Source organism: Passer domesticus, chromosome 6, assembly GCF_036417665.1.
Source record: "Passer domesticus isolate bPasDom1 chromosome 6, bPasDom1.hap1, whole genome shotgun sequence".
Taxonomy (NCBI): domain Eukaryota; kingdom Metazoa; phylum Chordata; class Aves; order Passeriformes; family Passeridae; genus Passer; species Passer domesticus.
In genome coordinates this window covers 2,010,758-2,026,925 of record NC_087479.1, presented here as the reverse complement: position 1 = coordinate 2,026,925, position 16,168 = coordinate 2,010,758, and the positions used below count along the sequence as shown (strand labels likewise).

Genomic DNA, 16,168 nt, shown 5'->3' with positions numbered 1-16,168 from the left:
CGGTCGGGCGGTCGGTCGGTCGGTCGGTCGGTCGGGCGGGCGGGCGGTCGGTCGGGCGGTCGGTCGGTCGGTCGGGCGGTCGGTCGGTCGGTCGGTCGGTCGGGCGGGCGGGCGGGCGGTCGGGCGGTCGGGCGGTCGGTCGGTCGGGCGGTCGGGCGGGCGGTCGGTCGGGCGGTCGGTCGGTCGGTCGGGCGGTCGGTCGGTCGGTCGGTCGGTCGGGCGGGCGGGCGGGCGGGCCCGGGCCGCTCTAGAGCCGCTTCCTGTCGGGGCCCGCGGCGGGCTCGGCGCGCGGCGCGGGGAAGGCGTGCTGGTACAGGTGCCGGTGCGTGGCGGCCGCGCTGTACAGCTTGTACAAGGCCTGCGGAGAGAGCGGCGCTCAGCAGCCCTGCCCGGGCCCCGCACCCCGAACCCGGGGAGTCCCGAACCCGGGAATCCCGAACCTGGGGAATCCCGAACCCAGGGAGTCCTGATCCCGAGAATCCCAAATCTGGGGAGTCCCAAACCCAGAGAGTCCTGATCTGGGGAATCCCAAACCCGGGGAATCCTGATCCCAAGAATCCCAAACCCAGGGAATTCTGATCCCAGGGAACGCCTATCCCAGGGAATTCTGATCCCAGGGAATCCCGATCCCAGGGAATCCCAAACCCGGGGAATCCCAATCCCAGAGAATCTCAAACCCAGGGAGTCCCAATCCCAAGGAATCCTGAACCCAGGGAATCCCAATCCCAAGGAATCCTGAACCCAGGGAATCCCAAACCCAAGGAATGCTGATCCCAGGGAGTCCCAAACCCAGGGAATCCCAAACCCCAGGGAATCTTGATCCTAGAGAATCCCTATCCCAGGGAATTCTCATCCTAGGGAATCCCAAACCTAGGGAATCCCAAACCCAGGAAATCCCATTTCCAGGGAATCCCAAACCTAGAGAATCCCAAACCCAGGGAATCTCAAACCCAGGAAATCCCATTTCCAGGGAATCCCAATCCCAGGGACTCCCAAACTTGGGAAATCCCAAACCTGGGGAATCCCAAACCCGGGGAATTCCGATCCCAGAGAACCCAAACACAGGGGATTCCAATCTCAGAGAATCCCAATCTCCAGGAATCCCAAACCCAGGGAATTCCGATCCCAGAGAATCCCAAACCTGGGAAATCCCGAACCTGGGGAATCCCAAACACACAGAATCCCAATCCGAGGGAATCCCGATCCCTCCCAGCCCTCCCTGTGTTCTGTGCACCAGCGTGGCCGGGCCAAGTGCCCAGCACACAGAGGGCTCCAGCTCCAGGGCTCAGGGCCTGAAGGAACAGCTGGAGCTGTGCCAGGGCAGGTTTGGGTTGGATTTCAGGAAAGGCTCTTCCCCAGAGGGTGCTGGCAGTGCCCAGGCTCCCCAGGGAATGGGCACAGCCCCGAGGCTGCCAGAGCTCCAGGAGCTGCCAGGGATGCCAGGGTGGGGTTGGTGGGGGTCTGGGCAGGGCCTGGAGCTGGGCTGGCTGATCCCTGTGGGTCCCTCCCAGCTCAGGGAATTCTGTGACTCTACAATTCCAGTTTTCCAAGCTCCTCACCCCCCTTGAGCTGTGTCAATCATCCATCTGGACCACGAGTGAGGCACTTGGGGCTGTTTTTCCCTGTGGGTTTCAGTTTTGGTTCCTGCAGCCTCAGCGTTTCCCTCAGCCCCAGGCAGCTCCGCACCTGCCTCAGCCCCAGGGCTGGGGGTGGGACACGTCCCTGTCCCCATCATTTTTCTGCAGGTGATGTGGATTTTTTTCCTTCTGATTTCACCATTTTCTGTTTGTCCTGGAGCCAGGCCAGGCTCAGAACAGGAGGAGCAGCTGCAGGGCTGCACTTCCCACAGGGAGCTGATGGCACAGCACCCACGGGGCCGGTGACATCTGACCCAGGGGGTGACACCCCTCGTGTCCCTGCCTGCCTTTCCCCACCTCCATCCCACAGCAAAGGGCTCAGCAGGTGCCAGGACACGGCTCTGGCTGCAGAGGACTTGGTGTCACCAATTGTCACAGCTCTGACATTCCCATTTCAATTGGGGTGGGGAAAACCCAACCCAAATCCCATCAGCTCCGGCTGGGGGCTGCTGGCAAGGCTGGATCAGCTCTGGGAGGGGTGGGAGGAGGCACCTGAGCAGCAGCACCCCACACACCACCAGGGTGAGGAGTTCTTGTGTGCTCAGGGGGGATGGGGCAGGAGAGGCTGAAGGGGCAGCGAGGAGGAGGAGGGTGAGGATGAGATGCCTCCAGAGGTGTCCAAAGGGATGCTGATCCCATCCCAAACAGGCTTTTGGGAACAGAAGGGGTGCTTTGGGATTGTTTGGCAACACGGTGGACAGGCAGGTGACTTCACACAGCTTCTCTGCTTGTCTTGCCTGAAAATTCACCTTCAGGCCCACCCTGCAGCATTTTGTGCTGTTTTAGGGGGTTTTGTGATGCCAAACCAGTCCCACAGTGCTCATTTTTACCTGACAGGGTTTGCTCAACACCTCATCCACAGCAAATCCTGAGGTACCAAAGGACCACCCTGGCTGCTGGGAGGGATGAGGGATGGGATGCTTTTTAACACCTTGAATTTCTTCTAAAGGAACTGCCCCCAGAACTCAGTGGCTCAGGAGGTGGCACTGCCGCTGTGGAAGGGACTTCAAAACCATCCCATTCCAGCCCTGCCATTGCAGGGACATCTCAGGGTGTTCCCAGCCCTGTCCAGCCTGGCCTTGGGCACTGCCAGGGATCCAGGGGCAGCCACAGCTGCTCTGGCAATTCCAGCCCAGCCAGCAATTCCCAGTTCCCAATCTCCCACCCATCCCTGCCCTCTGGCAGTGGGAGCCATTCCCTGGCTCCTGTCCCTCCATCCTTGTCCCCAGTCCCTCTGCAGCTCTCCTGGAGCCCCTTCAGGCCCTGCCAGGGGCTCTGAGCTCTCCCTGGAGCCTTCTCCTCTCCAGGGGAACATTCCCAGCTCTCCAGCCTGGCTCCAGAGGGGCTCCAGCCCTTGGAGCAGCTCCGTGGCTCCTCTGGGCTTGTTCCAGCAGCTCCACATCCTCGTGATGCTGGAGCCCAGGGCTGGAGGCAGCTCTGAGGTGGGGTCTCACCTGAGGGGGCAGAATCTCCCTCTCTCTTCCAGGTTTCCCTGCTCCTGGAAGGCCTGGGCAGGGACCATCTCCCCTCAGAGCAGCTCCCCTGCCACGCTGGGAGGGCAGGATTGCATCCCTGTGCTGCTGGGGATGGATAACTGTGCCCGCTGGGCTCTGCACTCAGCTCAACCCAGTATGGGGTGGTTTTTCCCAAAAAAAACCCCCACAGCAATTCCAGCAGCAGGGAGAGGCCTGGCCAGGCATGGGGCTCTCAGCTGTCCCTGCCTGCACCTCCAGCTGGTGCTCCAAAACCATCTGGGGCTGGGTTTGACCTCCTGGCACGACAGGAAAACCCCCAAACAGAGCTGATGGGACAAAGATGAAAATCCCATCGTGTGCTGGCACTCCCCAGCCAAAGCCCTCTCCCAGCTGGCTCCTGCAGCTCAGTGCCCACACCCACAGCCCTCCCCAGGCATCTGCACCCAGACAAGAGCCAGAGGCAGCCAGGCCAGCAGCTGCTGCCCAGAGCCCTCGTGACCCCCACCCTGCAGAGCCCAAGGGTGCTTTTGGGGCCAGGCTGCTTTGCCAGGAGCCCAGGGCTGGGCAGCATGCAGACAGCAAGAGCCACTTACCTCATTGGTGCTTCCCTGGGAGAGGCATTGGCAGAGGGAGACAGAGAGAGAAAGAAACAGCTCTGTGGATCTCAGTGGCCATGGCAGCTCATCCCTGGGGGGCTCCTGGGGGATCATCCCCTCCCTGCTCCATCCATCCCTCCTGCACTGCTCCCACTCCCAGGGGACAGAGCTGCTGGCTCCTGGTGGGCAGAGTCACCCAGGCCAGCAGCTCCCCTCTGCCACAAATCCTCCCCGGGAGAACTTTCCCTCTGCTTGGAAAGCCACAGGGCCTGTGGAAGCCAGGAGCAGCTCCAAGCACTTTACCCTCTTTCTTTTGCCCCAGCTGGACGTGTTGCAAGTGGGCAGCACCTTCCTGCTGCCCGTGTCCTGTTCGTGCTGCACTGGGATGGGATGGAATATTCCAGCACATCCCACAGGCTGCTGGAAGTGTCCCTGGGCAAAGGGACACTGCAGGGGCTTTACTGGGGCTGCTCAGGTGCTGGGGCAGGGCAGCCAGGATGGATCCACCTGGGACAGCTCTGGAATGAAGGAGCATCAGTAAATGCTGCCTTCTCTCCCCCAAAGCTGCATGGTCACTGCAGCAGCACAGGGAAGCAGGGATGGGCTTGCTCTCCATGAGACCCTCTGTGGTGGAGGAAAAGCAGGGAAAGAGAAGGGCCCTTCCTGCCAGAAATCAGAGCTGGGGTGGCTCCTGAGGGATGGGCTCCTCAGCTCTGCCCTGAGAGGGGCAGGAGGGCACTTTTGGCTCTCTGGGCACATGGATTGTGCCCTGGATGGGGGACAGGGGTCAGGGGGAGTCTGTGTGGGCTGGGCTTTCTCTTTTCTGCAGTGGGAACAGGGAAGGGCTGCAGTGGGAAATCAGGATCTGCCAAAACTGGCAGAGCCAAGATCTGGCTCTGACCTCTGGCAGAGTTGGGAGAGCCCAAATCCCTGCCCTGAAGCAGGGGAGAGCCCTGGCTGCTCCTTTTTAACAGCCACAGCCATGCACACACACCCAGATCCTCCCCAGGGCATCCCTCAGAGCTGTCCATCCCCATGGGGCTCTACAAAACCACATCTGGTGGCAGGTAAGACAAGGAGGAAAGAAAAAGGCAGAACAAAAGAGCTTGCTGGGAGTTTTCTCAGATCTGCACAGCTTGTTTTCCACACTGGACAGGAACTGGGGGCTCAGGGACACAGCTCCAGCCTTGCTCAGCCCACCTGTGCTGCAGGCACAGGGCAGCCCTGTGACCTCCCCCTTACAACAAACTCCACAAACTGACCTGCCACAACTCCTCTGCCCCTCCTCTCCCCACCTGCAAGGTCTAAGGAATGGATTAAAACCTCAATTCAAACTGGAAAGGTGTCCCTGCACCCATCACAGCACAAGCAGCTGGATCTAACAACCCTAAGAACCAAAACCACCTCCAAGGGGGAGGAAAACCCCCAATGCTTGAAAAAGAAAAACCCAGTGGGGTGCAAGGAGGATACTTTTTGTGCGCAGGCTGGAAATCAAAAGCTCTTTATCCTACCTGGTCCCACAAGGCTGCAGCCACTTGGTCTATTACAGCTCCCAGTTCTCTGTACTCCCCAGAGTATCTGATATAAGCCCAGGTACAGAGTGTGATTAGTGTCAAGCCCAGAATCATGTTGCACAGGCTGGCTATGATGTCCAAGCCAATGAAGCCGGTGACGCCGGCCAGCACGTAGGTGATGAAGATGACGACGAAGAGCGTGGCCGGGGTGCGGGCAGCGTGGAAGATGTTCTTGCTGTCGTTGTGCTTGATGTACTGGATGTAGAGCTCGTCGATCTCGGCCTCCAGCTGCTGCAGGTAGCGGCGGCTGAACTCCTCCCCTCCCATCTTCTTCACGCCCCGGAACAGCCGCACCGCCTCCTCCTTCAGCTCCGCGTGCTTGGCCTGCAGGTCGCTGGGAGCCAGGAAGGGCTTGTCCCCTCCGCACACCTGAGTGGGGGGAACGCGGGAATGGCACTGCTGCGGTGGCTCTGCTGCCACGGGGAAAGCATCCCTGCCACGGGGAGAGCATCCCTGCCACGGGGAAAGCATCCCTGCCACGGGGAAAGCATCCCTGGCATGGGGAAAGCATCCCTGGCACGGGGAAAGCATCCCTGGCACGGGGAAAGCATCCCTGGCACGGGGAAAGCCATCCCTGACATGGCACTGCTGGCACAGGGAAATCATCCCTGACACGGGGAAATCATTCCTGAGATGGCACTGCTGACACAGGGAAATCACTGCTGGCACAGGGAAATAATCACTGACACGGGGAAATCATCCCTGAAATGGCACTGCTGACACAATGAAATCATCCCTGAGATGGCACTGCTGATACAGGGAAATCACTGCTGGCATGGGGAAATCATCCCTGAGATGGCACTGCTGATAGAGGGAAATCATCCCTGAAATGGCGCTGCTGACATCAGAAAATCATTCCTGATATGGGAAAATCACTCCCAAAATGGCACTTCTGACACAGGGAAATCACCCCTAGAATGGCACTCCTGAAACAGTGAAATCGTCCCTGAAACATCACTCCTTATAATCAGAAATCACTCCTGAAACATCACTGCTGACACAGGGAAATCATCCCTGGAATGGCACTCCTGACACAGGGAAATCTGAAATTAGGGTTAGGGATTAGAGGTTGGGGTTTGGGAAGGAATTCCTGGCTGGGAGGGTGGGCAGGCCCTGGCACAGGGTGCCCAGAGCAGCTGTGGCTGCCCCTGGATCCCTGGCAGTGCCCAAGGTCAGGCTGGATGGGGCTTGGAGCAGCCTGGGATGGTGGAAGGTGTCCCTGCCATGGCAGGGGTGGGATGGGATGGGCTTTGAGGGCTTTTCCAACCCAAACCCTTCTGGGATTCCATGAATCTCTGACAGGAGAGCCAGGAGACAAGAAGGGACAGGAAGGGACAGAAGGGACGCACTCAGCACCACCCACCTCTTCCATCCTCTTGCTGTAGGTGTCTTTGGCAGTGGCAACTGCTGCTAAATTGTTGGCTTCTGCTGTGGCCTGTGAGGGCAAAAGGGACACAAAATGTAGGTGCAGAAGGACAGGGTTAAGCTGTGCAAGTGCAGGGCCACACGTGGACACAGCCAGGACACAGCCAGGACATGTGTGTGGCACCCAGAATCAGCCAAGGGGCACTCCCAGCCTCCAACCAATCCCAAATAAGCTCATCCCATATTTGCACATCCAAAAGCCTGCATGAAGAGAGGATTCCTCCCCTCCAAGCTACAAAAACTTTGGCTTCAGCTGTGGGAACCAGCAAGGAAAGAGATAAAAGGCTCAGCCACAAATAAACAGCTCCAGCTGCAACCCTCAGCTGGCTCTGGCAGCCACTTCCATGTGTCACCTCCCTGGGTGGCCCCAAGGATGTCATTCACCTGCAGGGAATTGCTCAGCTGAGCTGGCTGGTGCTGTGTGCAGCCAGAAATTCCCCACAGTCCATCCCAGGTGTGATTCCTCAGCCAGGTCAGGCTCGTGATGCCAAGCTCTTCCCAAAGTGCTGCTCCTTGGCTGGTTACACTGAGGCATTTGGAATAAAGCCCCAGCAGTGCCACTGTGCTGGACCTCTCTGCCAGTTCCTGGGAATTAATGGCAATTCCAGTGCAGGAATTCCCACAGCTCCCTCTCACACCTACCTGCAGCATGGACTTGGGGTGTGGCAGCTCCTCCCCTTGGTAGATCTTTATGTAGGCCTGGAAAAGAGCAGGGAAAAGGGAATCATGTGGAATGCAGCACACAGGAGCAACAGCAGCCACCCCAGCCAGCTCCAGGCAGGGCTCAGAAGCAGGGAAGAGGAGGATGCTGCAGCACAAGATGGCTTTGGTCAGGAAATGCCACTCCTTGGGTGGCCTGGGTCAGTCACTGCAGGCTCTCCCTCCTCCACTCACTCCCAGTATCCCTCCCAAAGGATCTGCACCTACCTCTGTCCTTTCCCTGGAGGAGAAGGAGCCAAGGTAGCCCTGGAGAGTAGGTGGTGAGAATTACTCACCAATGTCTCTCGTGGAAATGTCCCAGTAGCCATGACAACAAAAATAAGCTTTTTCCAAAGGCAACTGGAATACAGCCCTCAGCTTATCCCCCTCTAGCCCTCCATTCTCCAGGAAAGGAAAACAGCTCCTCCCACTTTCTGGGCTTGTTGTGTGGTCAAAGACATGACCATGAGGTGTTTGCCCTCTGCTGCAGTGAGTCAGGGCTGTCAGGGCTGCCCTGCCTGCTGCTGCTTTCCCCTTTAGCTACAGCAAAATTCCACAGAGGAATACATCCACTTTCTCTGAAATAAATACCTTAAAATACTCCACAAGGCCTCGACAGGTGATGTGGTTTCCATTGATCTCCTTAACGTCCAGGTTCTCAGGACTAAGAAGCCAAGGAATCAAAATCTTCAAGTTCTTGATGAACTCATCGTCTATTTCTGGAAAAAAAAAAAAAGAAAGAAAAAATAAAAAAAGAGGCATCAGAGAGTCCCAGAATAGTTTGGGTTGGAAGGGACATAAAGACCATCATGTTCCAGCCCCCTGCCATGGAAGGTTCTTCCCCAGAGGGTGGAAGGAACAGGCTCCACAGGGGATGGTCACAGCCCCAAGGCTGCCCAGAGCTCCAGGGGGATTTGGACAAAGCTCTCAGGGATGCACAGGGTGGGATTTCTGGTGTTTCCATTAAATTCAACTGTATAGGACTGAAGGCAGAAAAAAACAATGCAACAGCCAGGAATTTGGAAGGTATGGAAAGCAGGGAAGATCCCCCACATTTCTTCCATCAGAGCACAAAAAGCTGAGCAGAGCTCTGAGGCAACAAGAAATTTGTGGAAATTGTGCCAAGAAGCTGCTGACAGCTCCTGTCTGCACACAGCACTTGTTCCCTACTCCTCAGCACCTGAGATGAAGGGGGAGCTCCAGGGATCAGCTCAGCTTCCACCAGCACATCTCCCTCCTGCTGCCTCACTGTCCCTCCTGCTTTGCACAGAGCTTGCCAGCAGAGCAAGTCTGAGCCAGACAAAACCAGGGGAAAACTCACATCTTTGCCTGCTGATTTATTTTAAGTAGCTAATGGTCCACTTTATTGCTAAGATTGCAGCAGCCTGGAACCAGCCACGCTGGTGAGGAGTTCACAACAAACACCTAAAAATATCCCCAGCACGTGGCTGCTTTTGGGGTGGAGAATCTCACCACAGCTCTTTTCTCCTGCTCCCTTTTTTTAACCTGCTGAACCAAGCCTGCCCTGTAGGGAAACCACTGATCAGATAAGTCAGGCAGATTAAATATTCCCTGGAAAGCTTTTCAAAGGGAAATAACTGTTCTGAGAGCTTGTGGAACCAGCCTTCCATCCACCACAAGCACCAGCCTTGCAGCAACCAGGCTCTGCCAGTGCAGGTGAGGCACAGGAATTTACTGCAGGTTTAACACCACGTCCACAAACATCCAGTCTCATCCCTGCTCTTCCCACTTCTCCTATCACTGGGTATTCCAGTAGCTCTCAGGCCTTGTCAGCCTCCCACACCTTTTCTCTTTTGTCTGCTGCACTGACAAGAAGCAGAAGAGGGTGTGAACAGCACTGGGAGCAGGATCCAACTCCTTTCCCAGATTTTTTTAAATGGAAAATACTTTTGGGGGTTTGAGGAACAAGCAGGACAGTCTGCAAGAGCTTCTAAGGAATCAGGGTAGAAACCAGAGCTTTGCCTTTGTACCTTTCAGTTTTCCATCGAAATTGGGGTTGGTGGCGACTTTGAGGCCGGGGTGGGGTAAGAGGAAGCAGGAGATTTTGGTGAAGCAGGAGTGGATGTGCTTCCTGACATTCTGCAGCTCCTCGTGCTGATTGCCTGACACCTGTGGAGACAAAGAGGCACAGAATATCCTGAGCTGGATGTGCCCACGAGGATCAGAGTCCAGCCCAGACCCCCAGCAATCCCAGCCTGGGCATCCCTGGCAGCTCCTGGAGCTCTGGCAGCCTCGGGGCTGTGCCCATTCCTGGGGAGCCTGGGCACTGCCAGCACCCTCTGGGGGAAGAACCCTTCCCTAAAATCCAATTAGACTCCCCTGGCACAGCTCCAGCTGTTCCTCAGGTTCTCTCAGTGGTCACCAGAGAGAAGAGCTCCGTGCTGCTTCCCACAGTTTGGGGCCAGCAAGTTTCCTTCTGACTGGAATATTGGGATAAAGCTGGCAGGAGCACAGGGTACTCCACACTGTGGCTGCTTACAGTGGGGGAAAGGAGAAGATTCCATAGGCATGAGGACAAAGAGAAGGAACTGGAGTATCTCTGACCACATGCCCTGGAGCATGTTATTATCATCTGGAAAATGCACATGCCCATGGATGACTGGAATACAAAAACATTTGGGATTTCCCACTAGGGCCTTGCTTGTCTCACATGTAATTAGGTCTCTCCACTACCAGATCACCCATGCATTTCCTGACTGATCCCAAGCAGCCCTTGCCCATCATTTTTATTGTATAACTCCCTAATTACTAAAGCATCAGTCCCAGTCTCTTGGGAATTTGCTGACTCCCATTGTTTTGACTCTCCCAGAGTCCCAGGGAGCTGGGCCTGGGCAGAAGCCTGAACATGGCAAGGAAATTCACCCTCCCCAAAAGCCTCCTCTGGGATTTTAAGGCACTGAGTGTGACCAGAAGCAGCACTGCAGCTCACACCTGACCTCCAGTGCTGAGGCCACCCAGCTGAACAGGAAAATCATGGAATCACAGAGTGGCTGGGTTGGAAAGGGCCTTAAAGATCATCTCTGCCATGGGCAGGGCCACTTCCACCATCCAGAACCAAGAGCAGGCTAAACATACCTTCAGTCTCTTCTCCAAAAATCTTGCACCACCATCAGATCCATAGGAAAATTCATAAGGGAAGCTCCAGTCACGGACAAGGAATATAAGGGACTGGAAAACACACAGACAGTGGGGTCAGTGACCTGCTGCTCTGAGCCCACACCACCCCAAAACCTGGCCCTGAGTCTCTTCCCAGCTCCAGCAGCACTTCCCACCTTTCCTGGTGGAAAGGTCCCAGTGTGCAGGGGCTGAGACCACTCCACTGTCCCACCCCCCAAACTGCTGCACCACTTTGAGTCCTGGCTGAAAAACATCATCAATCACCCAAACTGCCCAAGGAAAGGGATTGCTGCTAACCAGGACAAAAGGCAGCAAGCTCCCTAATTCCAGCCACATTTAGTTCCATCCTATGGGAATTCTACAGGCTCATTTTTTCAGCCTTTTTCACTGGGCAGCCTTCCAGACAGACTTTTAATGAGAAGCAGATGCAGGGAATGAGGGTGAATAAGAAATCATTGGCTTTTGTAATCTTTATTGAGGCATTCAAAGTTCCTGGGCAATAAATAAATAAATACCAGAACGGTCAACTTTGAATCTTTAAAAAAAAATAAAAGGTTTTCAGAAAAAAATCAGGTCTTCACTGCCTCATCTGTACAACATCCCATGCAGGAAATAAAGGGTTTGGAGGGGAAGTCCTGAATGCCAAAGCCCAGGAGGGCCTGGCAGAGGTGCCAGGGTTCCTCTCAGGAACATGGATAAGCAGGTCAGCAACTGGAACACATTTCATTGGAATTTCCCTAAAATTTATCTATGTTTAGAACAAAAATCTAATGGAGGGAGGGGAAATATTCCTGCCATTTCTCTTTCATAAAACATCAGAAAAAGTTAAAAAAAAAGGAGAGAACAGTGAGTTGGCCTTTTTGAATTGCAGGAGAAGCCACAGTGAGTGCACCCAGTGAGCTGGTTCAGGACATGCTGTTCTCAAACTCCAAGAGATGCTTAAGAGACATTCCCATGTTTTTTCCACAAACACATTATGCATGCTTTGAATTGGGAATTATTATTTCTTTCTGAAGTAAAATTGTTCCAGACAGGCTGTGTTTACCACTGCCTTTGTGAAGGCCCCACGTTCAGGGCCAGCCTCTGGCAGGGCCTCCTCAGTGTGAGGAGAGGAAGGAGACAAAGGGAAATGTGAATTTTCCACTGCCAAGCCTCACCTCCCTTCCCTTCCAGCAGGATCAGTGCCACTGCAGTTTATTCACCATCACACTTGCAGAATCCCAGGATGGTTTGGGTTAAATAAAAGCTCATCCAGTGCCAGCCCTGCCATGCCAGGGACACTTCCACCATCCCAGGCTGCTCCAAGCCCTGCCCAGCCTGGCCTTGGGCACTGCCAGGGATCCAGGGGCAGCCACAGCTGCTCTGGGAAAACTCTGCCAGGGCCTCCCCACCCTCACTTTCCTGCTTTCTAATCCACACTCTGATTTAAAACGTGTTCTGCAGGAAGCAGCCCACGCTGGATGCAGACAGGAGATCATTTCTCACCTGGCCACAGCAGCACTGAGCCCTCTGCCACATCTCCACACCCACGAGGCTTCCCAGCCTCGTCTGATAATTCCCCCTGATCATTAATGAAGATGACATTGAACCAGGGAGAGCCTGGGGGGATCCCAAGGAAACACTTCTGAAGGATGATGATTCCCTACAATTAGTTACAATTAGTTCAGCGTGCTCTGGCATCTATCAGTTAATGAGTTTTTAATCCATTAACTATGGATTAAACCAGACTTCATTTGCTTTCAGTCAGCATCCTGGAGAGATAAGGCTGACAGAAGGCAAGGGATCATGGTGAGAGTTACCTTTATCAACCCAGCTCATGCTCTTTCAAAAACTGATAATGGGATTGTCTGACAAGACTCACCATCCACAACTGTGACTCGACAGCAGTTACAGTGCTTGGGAGAATCAGAGTCCATCATCCAGCCCTAATGATTTAAGCATGTTTAAGTCCCCCCTCACAGCCTCCTTTTCACTCATGGAGTAGGAAGTATCTCAGTTTCACTGGAATATTTGGCTACATTATCCCCACAGTCTTTAAATAAGGAGCAGGAATATTTATTTAATGTCTGGCTTTTTGCTGTACTGTGTTACAACATTCTTCAAGCTCTTGCCTGTCATATATTTTTACCATATATATTTTTAGTTTTAGCATTTATCACAGCAGAATCCAATACACCTTAAAAATCTCAACTTGTCCATTTCTTGTATTTTTTAACCTTTTAATTTTATTTCCACTTCCTGACCACAGACACCTTATAAACCCCTTAGTCCTTCCAGGACAACAATTCCCTTTTTATGTGGGAAAGCAAATGTAAAATAGCTGAAACTCATTCCCAATTACTCTTTGGATTTTACAGCATGCTTTGTTCTCTGCTGGTTTTTACTTTAGGAAGTTCACAAACCCTCACCCAACCTGATCAAAACACTCCTCTGTCTTTAAAAATAGGAACCCACCTCACCTACTGTGAATGCCCAGTGCTCTCCTTTTTTTAACACCAGCTTTTCACAGGCTGAGGGAGCAGAAGGATGAACAGATGTCCCTAATTTGAAGTTAAAACCCCACTTACACCGAGTTTTCCCATGCCTCTGCTAATCCTTATCCTTTCATCTGGCCAGGAGCAGGGATTCCCAGGGCAGGTGAGTTCAAACCTCTCACAACAAAGGCTGGGCAGAGTTCCTGACTACAGTGTGACAAACCTGCTGCAACACCAGCTGCTTTCCAAGCCTGGCAGGACAGGGCAGAGCTCTTGGGAAGGCAGGGGTTGAGGGAGGAAAGAGAGAGGGATTTTGGATGCATTTGGAAGCAAGGAAGCACAAAGCCCTTCCCGGGAGCAGCTGAGCCGATGGCCAGGCAGTCGCATCTCGCTGCAAACTGCAGTGACACCTCGTGGTGAAGCCAGCGGGCTCCGCGACACCCGAGCTGCCCGGGACCCTCGCACTCACCTGGAAAGGCTTCTGGAATGTCTCCTCCATGGCCAGCCGGCCGTACTCGGTGAAGAGCTGGAAGGAGAAGGAAAGGACAGGACAGTGAGTTTGTCACTGCAGGCACTGCGGGACACTGAGCTCTGTGACAGGACCCAGGGAAAGGCTGGAGCTGTGCCAGGGCAGGGATTTCAGGAAAGGCTCTTCCCCCAGAGGGTGCTGGCAGTGCCCAGGCTCCCCAGGGAATGGGCACAGCCCCGAGGCTGCCAGAGCTCCAGGAGCTGCCAGGGATGCCAGGGTGGGGTTGCTGGGGGGTCTGGGCAGGGCCTGGAGCTGGATCCATGATCCCTGTGGGTCCCTGGAGGGAATTCTCTGGTTCTCTGGAGCAGTAAGGGACATTTGTGAGCAGGCACTACCAGCACCACGTGCAGGGCTGGACACAGAGAGGCTCTGGGCTCCCAGCTCACATCCCAGAGGCACAGGGAGCTGTTATGGAACCATCACCACCCTGCTGAGCTCTCATGTGAGAGGTCCCACCCTGGAGCTTTGGGCTGCCACATCTGTGGAAAATGGCTCAGATCAGCTGCTTGCTGCAGGTTTTATACCAACCAGAAAGTTCTCGTGCTCCAGGGGCTGCTGGAGCCCTGCTCCCTCTAAACACTCCAGGAAGGAGCGGAAATGAATTCAGAAATAAGTACTTTCCCTGCAAACCCCTGCTGTGCAAAGACTCTAAAATCAGCCTAGCAGCAAGATTTGAAACTCTCCAGTCTCTCTGCACTCTAATTTCTAACTGAAGGCACAATAATGTGTTTCACAGATGCCTAAAAATGGGTCAACTTGTTAAACAGTCATGGCTTAAAATCAAAACTGAAAGATCAGAGCTACACTGAATAAATTCAGTGTTAGAGAAGTGTTATTGTTAATAATATTTATGGACTGAGATAATTCAGAAGTATTCAAATGCTGATTTTTTCAGCTGGACTTTTGCTTTTCTTTCCTTCCCTTAAGCTCCTGGAAAAACCTACTTAATTAATCAACCAATCAATCAATCAACTGAACAGAAGAGAAAGCAAGAGGTAATTCCAGGAAATAGGCAGGACACCTGTGTCACAAAAATCCCATTAGCTGCTTGTCTGCAACAGTCAGGGCTGGAATCACCCACAGAGGGTCACCTGCACTGAGCCAACACCAGATGGCAACATCCAGGCTGATAATTCACAACCACAGAATAAAACCCCAGGAAGGTTTGGGTTGGGAGGGACCTGAAATGCCACTCAGTTCCAACCCCTGCCATGGGCCAGGACCCTTTCCACTATCCAAGGCTGCTTCAACCCTCATCCAAGCTGGCCTTGGACACTTCCAGGGATGAGGCAGTCACAGCCTCTCTGGGAAACCTGTGTCAGGGCCTCACAGGCAGGAATTCCTTCCCAGTATTCCATCTAACCCTGCCCTCCAGGAGTGGAAACCATTCCCCCTGTCCTGCCACTCCAGGCCCTTGTAAATAGCCACAATTAGGTTACCCTGAAGCTTTTCTTACCTGCAAGTGCTGCAGATCATCCTCCTGCACATTCTGGGACAAGTTATAAACCTGCATTTAAACACAAAAACAATTTCAGATCGCTCAGAACAGCCTGTCCTTGGGGCTTACATGTGGTTGGTGTGGCTAAAGCCTGTGACATCCCCATGGGGACACGGGCAAGGTCCCAGCTGCTGCTGGCACAAGTGGTAGGAAGGGAAGCCCTGACAGGCTCTGTAGCTCCTGGGGCTGAACTGCTCCAGCCCAGAGGCTCCTTACCTGGATGGAGCTGATCATGGTGCTGAGGGCAAACACGGTGGCAGAGTCCCTGAGGGTGGACTGGCTGTCAAAGGTGCCCTGCGTGTCCATCAGCAGCACGGCGACCTGCGGGGCACAGAGCTCCTGTCAGCACCCCGTGTGCCAGGGGGGATGGCAGCTGGGGCATCCCTGCTTCTGCCTCAGCCTCTTCACTGCCGGGGCACAAAGGAAAAGCCCATCCCCAGCCACTCCTGACAGCAGGGGGACTCCAGCAGGCAGCAAAATCAGTGAGGGAACTGCTCTGCTCCTCTGTCAGTGCAGAGGAGGCTCTGCCTCCAAACAGAAACCAAACACAAATTGCACCTCCCAAACCCAAACACACTCAGCCAGCGTTAGGAATCACACCCTGAATGCCTCAGTGTCACTTGGGTGCCATGCTCTGCGTTGAAGTGCAGATAAATACAAATATTCCTGGCTACCAGCTGAATTTGCAGGATGCTCCAAATCTGCTGTGACAACTCTGAATGAAGAAACTCCACTTTACAACTCCTGCTCTAGGAAAGAGTAGGAGTTTGCAAGGACATGAGATTCAAGATTTCTGGGAATAGCACAGAAAATAACTCTGGGATACCAGAATTGAGGGACACTTGGACATCACATCACCTCACTTTGTTAAACCCTTCTTTAACATGTGTTTTTCACAGAGGTGTGTACAACTTCCCAGTGGTTCTACAGACTGTCAATTACACAGAACTTTTTACATCATTTCCATAAATGCCTCTCATGCAAAATCACCACATTCCACCCCTCAGCTCTGTGAAATACACACGTCAAAAATTATTATCAAAATTACACTCTTTTAAAAAATATTTTTACACCACTTCCTTCACTTACTAAAATAGAGACATGGTATTGAAAACCTTCCCTA

The 16,168-nt window shown here is 53.8% G+C and overlaps 1 protein-coding gene across 6 annotated transcripts in view; it reads right to left on the bottom strand.

Moving 5' to 3' along the window:
- ATL1 (atlastin GTPase 1) overlaps positions 1-16,168 on the bottom strand; it is a 30,864-nt gene that overhangs the window by 700 nt on the left and 13,996 nt on the right. For 4 of the 6 annotated variants that reach the window (XM_064422810.1, XM_064422813.1, XM_064422811.1 and 1 more), the window contains exons 4-14: positions 15,262-15,366; positions 15,004-15,054; positions 13,488-13,544; positions 10,503-10,595; positions 9,398-9,536; positions 7,998-8,125; positions 7,350-7,406; positions 6,646-6,717; positions 5,220-5,651; positions 3,706-3,720; positions 232-358 (exon numbers count right to left, since the gene is read on the bottom strand). In XM_064422810.1, the coding sequence (XP_064278880.1) occupies positions 248-358; positions 3,706-3,720; positions 5,220-5,651; positions 6,646-6,717; positions 7,350-7,406; positions 7,998-8,125; positions 9,398-9,536; positions 10,503-10,595; positions 13,488-13,544; positions 15,004-15,054; positions 15,262-15,366 (1,260 nt within the window). In that variant the 3' untranslated portion in view covers positions 232-247. Of the gene's footprint in view, positions 1-157; positions 359-3,705; positions 3,721-5,219; positions 5,652-6,645; positions 6,718-7,349; positions 7,407-7,997; positions 8,126-9,397; positions 9,537-10,502; positions 10,596-13,487; positions 13,545-15,003; positions 15,055-15,261; positions 15,367-16,168 lie in introns of those variants that run through there. The other 2 variants (XM_064422816.1, XM_064422815.1) reach the window with 2 other exon arrangements.